We start from the raw sequence: 12,987 nt of genomic DNA, 5'->3' as shown, positions 1-12,987 counted from the left end.
GGAGCCCGACGTGGGATTCGATCCCGGCGTCTCCAGGATCGCGCCCTGGGCCAAAGGCAGGCGCCAAACCACTGCGCCACCCAGGGATCCCTGAAGGGTTCTTTTAAATATTTATTTTTTTTCTTATTTATCTTTAAAATCCCTTGGTCTTTAATGGATGTTATTTCTTCAAACATCCATTAACATTTCAGAGATTTCTATTTATCTCTGAAAGTATAATTTACACACTGACTTTTGTTTGATGGATTTTTTTAAGATTTTATTTATTTTATTTATTTGAGAAAATGTGTGGGTGTGGGTGTGTGCATGCGCACATGCAGGATGAGGGGCAAACAGGGAGAGGGAAAGAATCCTAAACAGACTTGCATTGAGAGTGGAACCCATGATTTGGGGCTTGATTCCATGACCCCGAGATCATGATCTGGGCCAAAATCAGGAGTCCGACGTCCTAACCAGTTGCACCACCCAGGTGCCCCTGTCCGATGGTTTTTTAAATTAATTTTACCTGGAAAGAATTCATGATCTTATTGTTGGGTGCTGCCTTTCTTTTTTCTTTATCTTTCTTTCTTTCTTTCTTTCTTTTTCTTTCTTTTTTTTTTTTTTTTTTTTTGAGTACTGCCTTTCTTAGCATTAGATTTCTTCGTGTGTTTCGGAATTTTGTTTTGTGTACTCATTATGAGTAGGAAGTATTTTCTTTCTTTTGCTGTAGTTTTCTCACTATGTATGCCTTTCCTCTGCACTCACCCTTTCTTACCTAGCCCTTTTATGTTTGACATCCTCAACTTTCTAGACCAGATTGGTCTTAAAATAGCATTTCTGGACTTCTGTCCCAGATTTATGTTGTAGATATCATAGAGGTAGGCATCAAACCAGCAGATGCTTACTTCATTTTCTGATTGAGAGATTATGTCTATATTCTTCAGCCTTTAAGCCAGAGACCTGGGGTTTTTTCAGTTTGTCTTCAGCATTTCTAAGCTGCTGGCTTTAGGAAGTGACTTAGAGAACTTTTGAGTATTTATTCTCCAGGAATAGTACTTGTAGCCATCATTCCTGTGTCTAGAACTAGAGCCCAGCAGGCTCATAGCTTTATCCTCGCTTTCCACTTTGCATTTCTGGTTCATTTCTAGCCTGGACTAGAAATGGACTATGTCCATTTCTTTTTTGAATACAAATTCTTCTAAAAACTTTTTCTCTTTTTGTAATTGACTGTGTGTTTTGAGTAGAAGGGAAAAATCAGAGCATAAACTCATGGTGCCATCTTCCCATCTTCACAACAGGTAACTAATGAATTTTTTGTAGGTATTATTTTAATTTTTTCAACTTCTTTGCCTCTTCAGAGCAGATATACATCTTATACATAGCCTATAACCCCTACTATGCAGACTACAGACATCTTAAGTATATAGTTGTTGCCAACTACTTCTTAGTTTAAGTGATTTTGTTGGAAAAAAAATCAGATTCCTAACCTTAAGGACGTTGTATGTATCAGAATATGTCAATATACTTCTGTACATGTATGTTTCAGTGTGCGTATCAATAAATAAAAAGAAAGAAATAAAAAAAGAAAGAAAGAAGTTGCTCTTTATTCCAGAATATAGAAAGAAATCTGAAATTTTGAATGATAATTTTGGACTCTACTACAAGAATTCTTCTAACGTTTTCAATCAATTTTATTGCTTGATTGTTTTTAACCTCTTACAAAACACAGATGGCCAGACTTATTCTGTGTAAGGGCTTGAGGGAAAACTAACTAGCCCACTGATGTTTTTATTCTCATGATAGTGTTTCCATGTGGAAGTTGGTAGCTCAGGATCATGTCGAGAGCCGGCTGGCTGCTAAGGCCTGTGCTGCTTGTGTCTTGAACTTTCTAGAGTTTGGAAGTCATCAGTACAACTTAGCAGCTCATTCTTTAAAACCAGGAGGGTCTGTATTTTCCTTGGCCTCTTTTTTCCAGCAAATATTATAAGACCTTAATTCTCATTGTGGGCTAATTATTCTCTTCTGTTTGCCTGAACCATAATTCAGTGGGAACTATTCCTACTCAAGGAAATGAAGGCAGAAATTATATAATTGAGAATAATAGCTTGAAAGCCATGACTGTCTAGAATTTTGTGTTAAGTCTGATACATACTAGCTTGGTGGTCTTTATAAGCAATTCACTGGGAAAAAGAGTTCTTTCCTCCACTTTGAAAGTGGGATCATCATAAAAATTAAATATTTTATGAATGACAATAATGAGCTAGCTCCTTAGAAAAATGAGACCTATAGTTAGTACCTAAACATTTTCCAATTAAAAGAGTATGATTTTAACTCAGCTGGTTCTCAATTAGAGAAATTCCAATATATGAAAATTCATATTTAATAAAATAGAAATATTATAAGGATTATTTCCATTATGAATATGTACATTTAATTAACTGCCAAATAAATGTTTTCAAGGGAATCATGATGGACCTGACTGAAGAGAAACTATAGTCATTTGTACTTGGTGCTTTTAATTATTAGTATACTGAAACCTTTAGAAAAGAAATTTTCATAAGAAACATGAAATCTCAACAGCACCAATTTGCAGTTAAAGTCTTTATTGATGCTATCCAGGCAGGATGAATAAAAATTCTAAATGTTTTGCGTTCTTAAGTAAATGTTAGATGATTAGACATCTGGGATGGGTTTTATAATTAAATGAAGCTCAAGAGTAATGCTGATAATGCTGGCCTTTACAAATATCTGGTCCCTTTCTTGAAGTTGTTAGTTAAAAACAGTGATAAAATATGTAGAAATTATTTACTAGCCATTTTGGAACAAGAGAAAAGAATGCTAAACCACGTTCAAAAAATTATTCTTTGTATTTTAGGCCCTCCGGGGAAACGAGGTAAGAGGGGCCGAAGAGGAGAATCTGGTAAGTCTCTCTTTCAGCTGCTCCTTGTCATTAATGTTTGGGTTAGATTCCTGCATCTGTTCCTCCTAATTAATGATTATATTGTCTTGCTGGAGGTTGGGCACAAGCGTGTGAGTGTTTTTAAATCTTCTCTGCTAAACCTAGAACTTTTCTTTTAATCTTCTTATTTCCATCAAACTGTAGGTAGAAGCTTGGAAAATATTGTTAATTTATTAAGTTTGATAACCACTGGCACCCAATTTTGGATTATTTACTGCATCAGGTTGTTTGTCCTTTCTGGGTACAGTGAAGGGTTTTTTAGCTGCACACAGTGTGGCAATATCACCCATGTTTCTGTCTCCATAGATAGCAAATGCAGGATCTTTATGAAAACATCTGCTTTGGGACACTGGGGCACATGTCTTGGAAAACTTTATTGTTACTTTATCCAACTGGTACAATTTTGTCATGCTTTTACTCTCATTCATTTCAAATTTTGGAATTTTTATTCCTCTTGTATAACCCTAGAATTTTAGTGATGACAGCAGCCTGAGTAATCAATCCAGCATTTTCATTTTATAGTTGAGGAAATGGAGGCCCCAGAGCAGTCAGGTGATTGGGCCAAGGCCATTCAATTTTTTTATGAGCAGAATTTGAAACAGAACCCATTGTCCTAATGCCCGTTTCAGTGAGTTTTTGCTTTCAGGCCAAATGGCTATCTGTACCTTCGCCTTACCCTGCAAGGAAGAATTGATGGCCTGATAAGACTTCGCATGGTCATTTATATTTTTGGAGTCTTAGACTTTATAAAACAAGCAAAACAGTAGGCTGCTCACATCATTTGGATATTTAGTTTCAAAATTTTTTTTTACTTGAGTTTTTTTCCTTCACTTTGAAAGGTAATTTAAGTTTTGATTCTAGTGTGCTAAGAAATGTTCTTTTCTAGTATTTTTTCACAAGTATTTATCAGTGTTAAAAAACAACCAATTTCTAAGTGTTGAAATAGTAAAAATTCTAACCTATCAAAAAGAGCAGCAAATTGACTTGCTGTGTTTTTGGTTTTTAGTCTCATTTCCTCTTCCTTTTAGAAAAAAAGGTGTTGAAGTAAAAGGGATTTATGAAAATTCAATAATTTGGGCAGTATACCTGCTTAATTCCTTTAAGAGTGTTTTAAAGGTTACTTTTAAACCTCATTTAACCTAAGTAATTGGAAGCTTGTATAGGTATCCCTTTCACAATACAAAGTTTTATATTAGAAGATGATTTATAAATGCATTTTAAGGGTGACTGGATGATGGGCACTAAGGGGGGCACTTGATGGGATGAGCACTGGGTATTATTCTATATATTGGCAAATTGAACACCAATAAAAAATAAATGAAAAAAATAAATAAATGCATTTTAAGGAATAAGAAATAAGGAAACATTAGTGGAGTCAATCAGTGAATTGATCTTTATCAAAAGAAATAAAAAGGATTGAGGGAAATTAAGTTTTTTGTACTTATGTGAAGTTTTATAGAAAATTAAAAAGTCAATTCTTAATTTCTTAGCTACTAAAACTTTTGTTTCGAGTGTACAGTTTGGAAATATGGAAATTTTCTTAGACTTTCCCTGTGATTTGATGAGAATACATAGTTTTAAAGAAACATATAAACATAAGGATTTATGATTTTATATATTGACAATGGTACTGAATGAAAAACATTTACTGAATGAAAAAACATTCTTAGAACAAACAATGGGTACATTTCTCATTTAGCCATCTTACCAAACTCCAGAAAGTTATATATAAGTTCCAACTGGGCTATCATAAACAACCAAAGATCCTCCTGATTCATATTTTATCTGAATTTTTAGGTTTGTATATTGGCCATCTTAAAATGAACCTTTCAGTAATTCATAGACCTCAAGGAATCTGAACATCCACTAAAATTGTATGTAAAATTTTGTGTGCAGTTAGATGTAAATGCACTTTTCTGATATGGTATCAAAGTTGTCCATGACCTAAAAAAAAAAAAGAGAGAGAGAGAGAGAGAGAGATTAAGAACAATTGAATTCTATATGGCTTCGACAGCTTGTATTTTAGCTGATGACTATGACAATGCTTTCGTCTTGTATTTAATCTTAATGTTTTGCATCATCACTAATTCATCTCTCCCTTTCTCTTATTCTCTCCACCCCACTCCCACCCCACAGGTCCTCCTGTAAGTATATTTGCTGCATTTGGGCTCTTCTACATTAATCAGGATCACGTATGTTAAAACCTTGTTAAGACATCCGAATATAATCTTTATTTCAATTAGAAAAATGTTACTGACCTTTGAAGAATATTTAACGTTGGGAAATTATTTTTTAAGTACACTATCTTGGATATGTTGAAGTACAAAATGTGTCAATGAAGAAAAAAACTTTATTTTTAATAGTATCACAAACCAGTTACTCTCCTGGGACTTTTGGAATAACTTATGAAGCTCCTGATATTAAATACTTTTCCTGGAATTCTGAGGTTTCTCTTGCAAGCAAATCCCCAAGCTATTTCGCACTTCTTTTTTCATCTGTTTAAACTTGTATCTGAAATATTTGCATTTGCCAGTCCACCAAATGTAGATGGCAACATGATCATGGAAATGATACCCCCCCGTGGGCTTGGTCCCATACTCCCTCCTTAGGCAACACTCCCTTTGAAGTCTGTTGGAGTTTGCCTGCATAAAGAACATGAGATGAAGCCCTTAGAGAGTTGCACTTTCTTTTTTTCTTTCCTTGAGTAGGTCAGAGCTGCAGAATTCCAGCCTGCTTTGCACTCACAGGAACAGATTATCTTGTCAGCTTTGAGCTAGATGTGTTTTTGAGTAATAATATCCTGGATATCTGTTGTCTGACCCCAGTGTTTGTATTGTCCACTGTACATTTACGGTAGCAGTGATCATTGGCCTTGAGATATTTTCTCATCCCGAATAGCCAGTTTGCTCCAGGGTTCAAAGACTCCACATTGGCAACTTATCTAAAGGCCAGCATGGTCCGGGGAGAGGGGCTTAGCATATACTCGTTTACTTTATTCAGAGGAAGCATTGGCTTCCAAATATCTTTTGCAGTCTTCCTGCCACGTTCAAGGGTGGAACATAAATCATGTTAGGAGTGGCTTTGCTTCTGTAACTGACTTTCAACTCCTGCTTAATGCTAGGCAGATGGCATGGCCCACGTCGAGGAGTCTTATTCTTTGACTTCATATTTAAGCCTCTGTCTTTAAAACTAGAAACAAACCACTAGGAAACTAAAGATTACAGCCAGGATAGAGTGTTCAAGACCTTTTTTGGTGGATGTAAGTTGTAGACATGCCGAGAGATAGTTAAATCTTGCTTCTGTTGTACGGTGACATTCCAGGTTCTAGTATTTCCTCTTTGGCTCTTCAGAAGTTTCAGCAGCCATATAGATCTGGCTTTCTTGGGGTTATCTATTAGTCCAGGTCCTCCACTAAAGATTTAATTGCTTTTTCCTTTCTTATTATATAAAAATAAAATAGAACCAATATGTTTAAGCACTGAGTACAGGCATACCTGGGAGATATTGTGGGTTTGGTTCCAGACTACTGCAATAAAGTGAGTATCACAATAAAGTGAGTCAAATGAATTTTTTGGCTTCCTTGTGCATATGAAAATTATGTTTACATTATACTGTAATCTATTAAATGTGTAATAGCATATGTCAAAAAATATGGTAACTGCTTAATTAAAAAATATTTTATTGCTAAAAATGCTAACCACCATCTGAAATTTCAGTGAGTCACAATCACTGACCAGAAATCACCACAACAGATATAAAAATAATGAAATAAGTTTGAAATATTGTGAGAATTACCCAAATGTGACACAAAGACACAAAGTAAGCAAATGCTGTTAAAAAAGTGCTCCTATGGACTTGCTTGATGCAGGATTGCCACAAACCTTCAATTTGTATTTTAAAAAACCCCACTAAACAACAACAACAAAAAAATCACTATATCTGTGAAGCCCAGTAATTTGAAATGTAATATAATGAGGTATGTCTGTATACGCCAAGCAATATTCTAGGCACTTCACACACGTTCTTTCATTTTGTCTCACAAAAATCCTGGTGTTACCATTCCCATTGCTCAGTAAGGAAAAGACTCACAGAGATTATCAATGGTTGCACCAGTAGAGAGGATTTACAAAGTTGGAATTCAATTAGATGTGTCTGATTTTAAACTCTTTCCACTTACCACATTATCCGTATTCCTTATGAATTATGAGTGTGTTACAATATGGATCATTGTTATGCAGGTTGGGCAGGCAATGGTCAAGTCATATTCCTTGATATAAATAATTATATATAATAAAAACATGCCCAAAATGTAAAGTGGTCAATCCATAAAATAAGCATTTATACTGTCCCATCTTGACTGCATTTTGAAGAAGTTGTAATATATTTAGTGTACAGCATCAAATCCAAGAAATAAGTTTTCATACAGACTAAAAAAGGCTACAATGGAATAATTTTACGATAATGTATGTCTGAATATCAGGTACTTTTTTCTCTTTTCTTTTTCATAAAGATAACATGTATTAAAATATTGCTCTGAAGGAATCCATGAAGGTGCTTTGAGTGCCTAGCTCGGTTATCACAAATGTGTTAGCCGGAATGATTTGCCTGACCATTGTGTTACCTGATTGCATATGACATGACATTGTACCTTCCATTTAGGATATCTTAAAAATACATTCATGTTTCAATAAGAAGCAAAGAGTAAGATTAAAATTTACAAAGTGACTTCAGAGTTTTCAAAGGTAGCCAGTTTTGCACTATTTTGGACTGTTTTTAGAGTCAAAGGGGGATGTGGTTTCTCTGTCCTTTTGTCCCCAAAGGAAGTGCTTTTCTAATACTCATGGGTAGCAGATTCAAACAAGTCCTCTAGCTGTAGCCAGAAGAGAGTCAGGAGAGCTGCTTTAACTGGCTTTTTATTTGTATCAGTCTATCAAACCACATAATTTTGCTTGACTGACAGAGATATGATGTTATTGTTGGTAGCACAGAACCCTCTGAGGTGTGAAATACGACGCTCTCGTGCAGCCTGTTCTCTCCCATCTACCTTCAGCAATTGTCAACTCAATTTGAAGCCCAGAATCTTGTTGACAGATGAATGAAGCAGAGTTAGCCAAGTTAAGTTTACAATGCTATTTCTGCCAATGTGGTAGATGAATTAGGAAAAGAAATCTCTGAGGAAATTTTAGATGAAAAACTCTGATATCTTTACTTCAGATTGAAGAAAACAATATGACTTTTAAGTCAATAGTAAATCTTTTCCAGATACACTAATAATTACAGTTTATGGTAAACTTAGTACCACGTGTCACTTTACAGACCAATTCTCATACCAGCCCCGTGAACTAGAGATTTATGGTACCCATTTTACAGACTAAGAAACTGGGCGTTGGGCAGGTCAAGCAATTTTGCCCAAGTGCTTACATTTAGCAGGAAGTAGAACCAAAATTTGAACAAATGTCGTCCCTATCTCTCTTCAAAGCCCATTACCCCCTCACCCATATTTCTATAAGATGTTTTTCAGGCAAGTAAGGTTTGAGATTTACCACTTGCTTTGCAAATACCTTTTGTGGTGTCTTATCCTACACCCTCTGTTATCCACAGTTCCTATTAAGCTTCTCTTAGTTATCTGTAGATCTCCTATTTTCCTTGAGTTCTTTCATACTGCTGGTTACTCAAAACAAGTTTATAAATCATCTAATTCACATCTAATGTGTAGTGCTATGAGCTTTGCCTCTGAGTCAGGAGAATTAAATATAAAATTGTCTTGCATTTCAGAAAATTTTCCTTTAATTTCGTCTTCGTTATATTCCTGCTTATTAAAATATTTTTCTTCCTATTTGGACTTAGAGATTATGCTTTTCGATGTGTAGAGACTTATTTTTTCTATAATTATAGGGCATTATTTTTGACAGAGCAAATCATTTATCTTATAGAAAACAGAATCACTACAATATACTAGGATGGCTAGATAAATTCAAATGTAGTCACCATAACAAACCAAAGAAACAGACAAAACAAGCCTGGAGAATTAGTTTGCGTTTAAAGGCTGTTTGGGGACAGAGCTATAATAGAATGACCGTAGGCTGTCACAGATGGGTAGTTCATTTTGGGACACTGAACCCAGGTTTGTCTCTTGGAACAAAAGGTAGAAAAGGAGGATATAACTATAATTCTTACATAGAATAGATTCCCCAGTGTCTTTTTATGTCTTCTGTTTTGAGACATTCAAGCTGCCATGTTTGAAAAGGGAACTGTGCTCAGTGGCAATGTGTTTCAATGCTTCCTCTCATATTATTTATGTAGATTTAGTGCCAGATTAAGCAGAACTTTGGAATTCTGGAAAAGGGCAAGATAATGGGTAAGAACCCACAAATTGAGGTAATTAAAAGTGTTAAAGTTTTAAAAGGGGGGAGAGGAGGAAATAGATATACAAAAATATTGACAATTCTTTGCTAGGTTATTTTTTTCTAGTGGTTTATTTCTAGATGCCATATGTTTTAGAATAACTGTAGCTATTATAACAGACAAACCCTGAGATGTTAGTAGCTTACCGTAATATACATTTATTTCTTACGCGTGATAGGACCCAGAGTGATGAAGACTGCTATCTTTCATACGTGTGTTCTAAAGTTACCCTGAGCATAGATACGCAGCCATCAGATAAGAAAAATAAGGAAAAAGAGTGAAAGGTTAGATAGAAGGATTTTCTTTGGCTAGCACTTGAAGTACAGATTTTTATGGTTTATATCACTTTTGACCACATTCCTTTGGAAAGAGTCAACTTCCATCTTCACACATAACTGCAAGAGAGATCAAGAAATGTAGCTGTGGGCTCGGAAGAAAAGGTAAACAGATTTGGTGAATAGCCAATCTCTGCTGTCCTGTCTGGAATTAGTTCCCTAAGAAAAAAAAATGTTAAAAAGGAATAGAAAGAGCCATAAATCCTCAGAGAGATGTTCATAGGTATGTCACTTGTGTAATAATGTAACCTCTGTCTTATCCTAACATTTTAGAGAAAAAAAACATTCATCAAAACTATTACCACTAAAAAAACAAAAAACTATTACCATTAGAATGGGGCAACTGAATGGTTTAGTCAGTTAAGCATTCAACTCTTAGTTTTGGCTCAGATCATGATCTCAGAGTCATGGGATCGAGCCCCACGTTGGGCTCTATGCTCAGCATGGAATCTGTTTGAGATTCTTTCCTCCTCCTCTCCCTCCCCCTCTATTCATCCCCCCACTTGAACTCTCTCTCTCAAATAAATAAATAAAATCTGGAAAAAGTAAAGCCTATTATCACTAGAATCTTTGAACAGAAAAAAAAAAGTAAAAAGGAAGAGTTTGGGTTTTCTTTTAAGTTGGGAATTGTTTTTTGTTTTTTTTGTTGTTGTTTGTTTTTTTAAGATTTTATTTATTCATGAGGTACACACACACACACACAAAGAGAGAGAGAGAGAAAGAAGCAGGCTCCATGAAAGGAGCCTGACATGGGACTCGATCCCCGGTCTCCAGGATCAGGCCCTGGGCTGAAGGCAGCGCTAAACTGCTGAGCCACCCAGGGCTGCTCTGGAAATTGGTTTTTAAGAAGAGTAGGATATTAATTCCAAGTCATGAGCCCCATCCTGCCTAGGTTACTTCATAACATCATTGATAATGAGGGCTTTTTAACTTTAAGCAGTTACAGAATTTTTAACCACCAGTAAGCTCTGTTATGGCTTTCTCTTTCTTCTCTGTCCTGTCTCTCGTGCCACTGAGTGACTTCATTGCTTTGGTGTCTACAACAGTATTGGATTTAGGGTAAATTCCTCAACTAGGAACAATTCTGGTTGTCTGTCCTGTTTCATATTCCCACTTGTTTCAGATGAAAGCTTAATGTTTAGTAATACTTTTATGAAAAAAAATGACTAATGCCTTTAAGGCAACTCTTAGAAGATTTGAAAAAGTAAGCAACTGTCACTCTTTAGTGGAAAACAGATTATTAAAACCAAAGAGAGTTTAGACATAGATCCTCTCTCTCCCAAAGATATTTGGAAATGAAATAAGAGAAAGATAAAAGACTGTTTCTTTTGAGATTGAAAAAATAAAAAACAGAACAAATAGCACAAAGCAATGAGAATTATTGAAAAGGAACCTCTGAGTTTTAAAGTTTCTGTTGTCTGTGGCTGATTGGACACCTGAAAACCTTTCTAATATCCAGTCTACAAACAAATGGGATGTCCCATCACTCTTTCCTGTTTGACTTTCCTGTGACCAAATACTTGATCATGTTGCTACTTCCTAGGACTGTCTGCCTGTGCAGACCTGCAAATATCTTCTGGGACAAATTGGGGAGGTAATTATAGGACCTCCTCTATCATGGATTTGTGCAGCAATAACTAACCCTGGTCAAGAAAGCCACTCTAAAATAAAGTGCTGCTGGAAAACAGTTTGGACTCATTTTGAATGTCAGTGTTTTGAACAAGGTCAAACCAGTGATTGAAGGGTACATCATTGTTTCCTCACGAATGTCTAAACACTCAATCTCTGTGGAGCATGTGATTACAGAGAAGTCCTCAATGTCCCCATTCTTCCAAACTAAGTAATTAAAATGCTATGATTTCCTCTTATAAAAGGGTGGCTCCTGCTTAATTTCTTTTTTTTTTCCTGCTTAATTTCTGATTATGCAGAACATTGAAGTTGGCCTACATTTGTCCTAAGTTGACTAATTGACCTATTTGATCTGAGTGGAGTCCTAGACTATAATATAGAAAGAATTCCTTCATCCAGATGTTAATGAACTTTAATTTTTGCTTCAATGGAATTAAAAGACATCAAACTGTGAATCCAGAGTGTTTCAGGTTACCTACATATTTGTATGCATTAAAAAAATCATTATGAATGATATTTAATGCCTTTTTTATTTTCACAGGTCCTCATGCTTTCTTGAGATTTGCTTATGGTTAAACAACAAAAAAAGCTTTTTCTTATTTTCTTACTTGCTAATAATTTCAGAAATATATATACATCTCTAGATTCTATTTCTGTAGAATATTACAAAGTATTTTTATGGTCAAGGAAATGAATAAAGGATGGAATCATAGGATATAGAGTCAGGATACTTTAAATGGTTATTAATAATTAGCAAATACAGTCATTTAAAGCATAGTGTCTGTTTATCACTGATTCATTCAGCAAACTCATATTGAGTACCTAATGTATGCCATGCCGTCCCTCTGCTATATAAGGTAGTGATAAAATAACAAGATAAACCACAGTCTTCAAGGAGCTTAGAGTCTAGTGGAAACAAAACAAACAAAAATATAGCAATATTATGTGAAAAGAAGTATGCTCCAGTTACGTCCAATAGGAGAACAATGGAGGGGTAAGTAACCCCGATTTGGGTGGAGAGGGGATCAGAAATACCTCTAGATCTGTGATAAGTCAAGGAGTTGTTGATATGAAAAATGTAAGCAATGCAACGTTTTTAGGGAAGCTAGAATTTTCAAAGGCTTTGAGGGACAAGACAGAATGGCATTTGCGGAAGCTGCATTTTAAATAGGTTGAAATGTCAAATTCAGAGTGGAGAATAGGCAGTAAGTGAAGAAAGCAGAGGTTGGACAGGATAAGGCTGTGAAGGACCATGCAGGCCATGCTAAGTCATTTTCCTGAAAGTATACAAAGTCTGAAGGATTGAAGAATAGGCATGGTCAGATGAACATTTTAGGAAGCTAATCCTTCCTTACTAATCCTTACTAAAGGACAAGAGGACAAAAGAGAACTGAGAGATGATTAAAGTACAGTTGCAGTTATTTAGGTGAGAAATATCATGGCCTAGACAGAAATAGAGATTGCAATAGATTCAGGTGCTGTTAATGACCTAGAAATGGCAGAAGTTTGTGATTCGCTATAGGGGTGAGGAAGAGAGAAGTGGAGATGATTATCAGGTCTTGCTCTGGGCAATAATAGTGCAGGCCTCTGGGACAAGGAATAAAGAAGGCAGAGGAGGTTTGGTCTGATGGGGAATTATAGATGCATATGGTCTATACATCCAAATGGAAACATTCAGTA

The 12,987-nt window shown here is 35.6% G+C and overlaps 1 protein-coding gene across 1 annotated transcript in view; it reads left to right on the top strand.

Moving 5' to 3' along the window:
- Positions 1–12,987, top strand: part of COL25A1 (collagen type XXV alpha 1 chain) — a 446,874-nt gene that overhangs the window by 236,560 nt on the left and 197,327 nt on the right. The window contains exons 3-4 of the mRNA XM_077882265.1: positions 2,855–2,899; positions 5,075–5,082. Of these exons, the coding sequence (XP_077738391.1) occupies positions 2,855–2,899; positions 5,075–5,082 (53 nt within the window). The remainder of the gene's footprint in view (positions 1–2,854; positions 2,900–5,074; positions 5,083–12,987) is intronic.

Source organism: Canis aureus, chromosome 33 (genome assembly GCF_053574225.1).
Source record: "Canis aureus isolate CA01 chromosome 33, VMU_Caureus_v.1.0, whole genome shotgun sequence".
Taxonomy (NCBI): domain Eukaryota; kingdom Metazoa; phylum Chordata; class Mammalia; order Carnivora; family Canidae; genus Canis; species Canis aureus.
The sequence above is the reverse complement of the archived record's forward strand: the minus strand, read 5'-3'. Positions and strand labels throughout refer to the sequence as shown.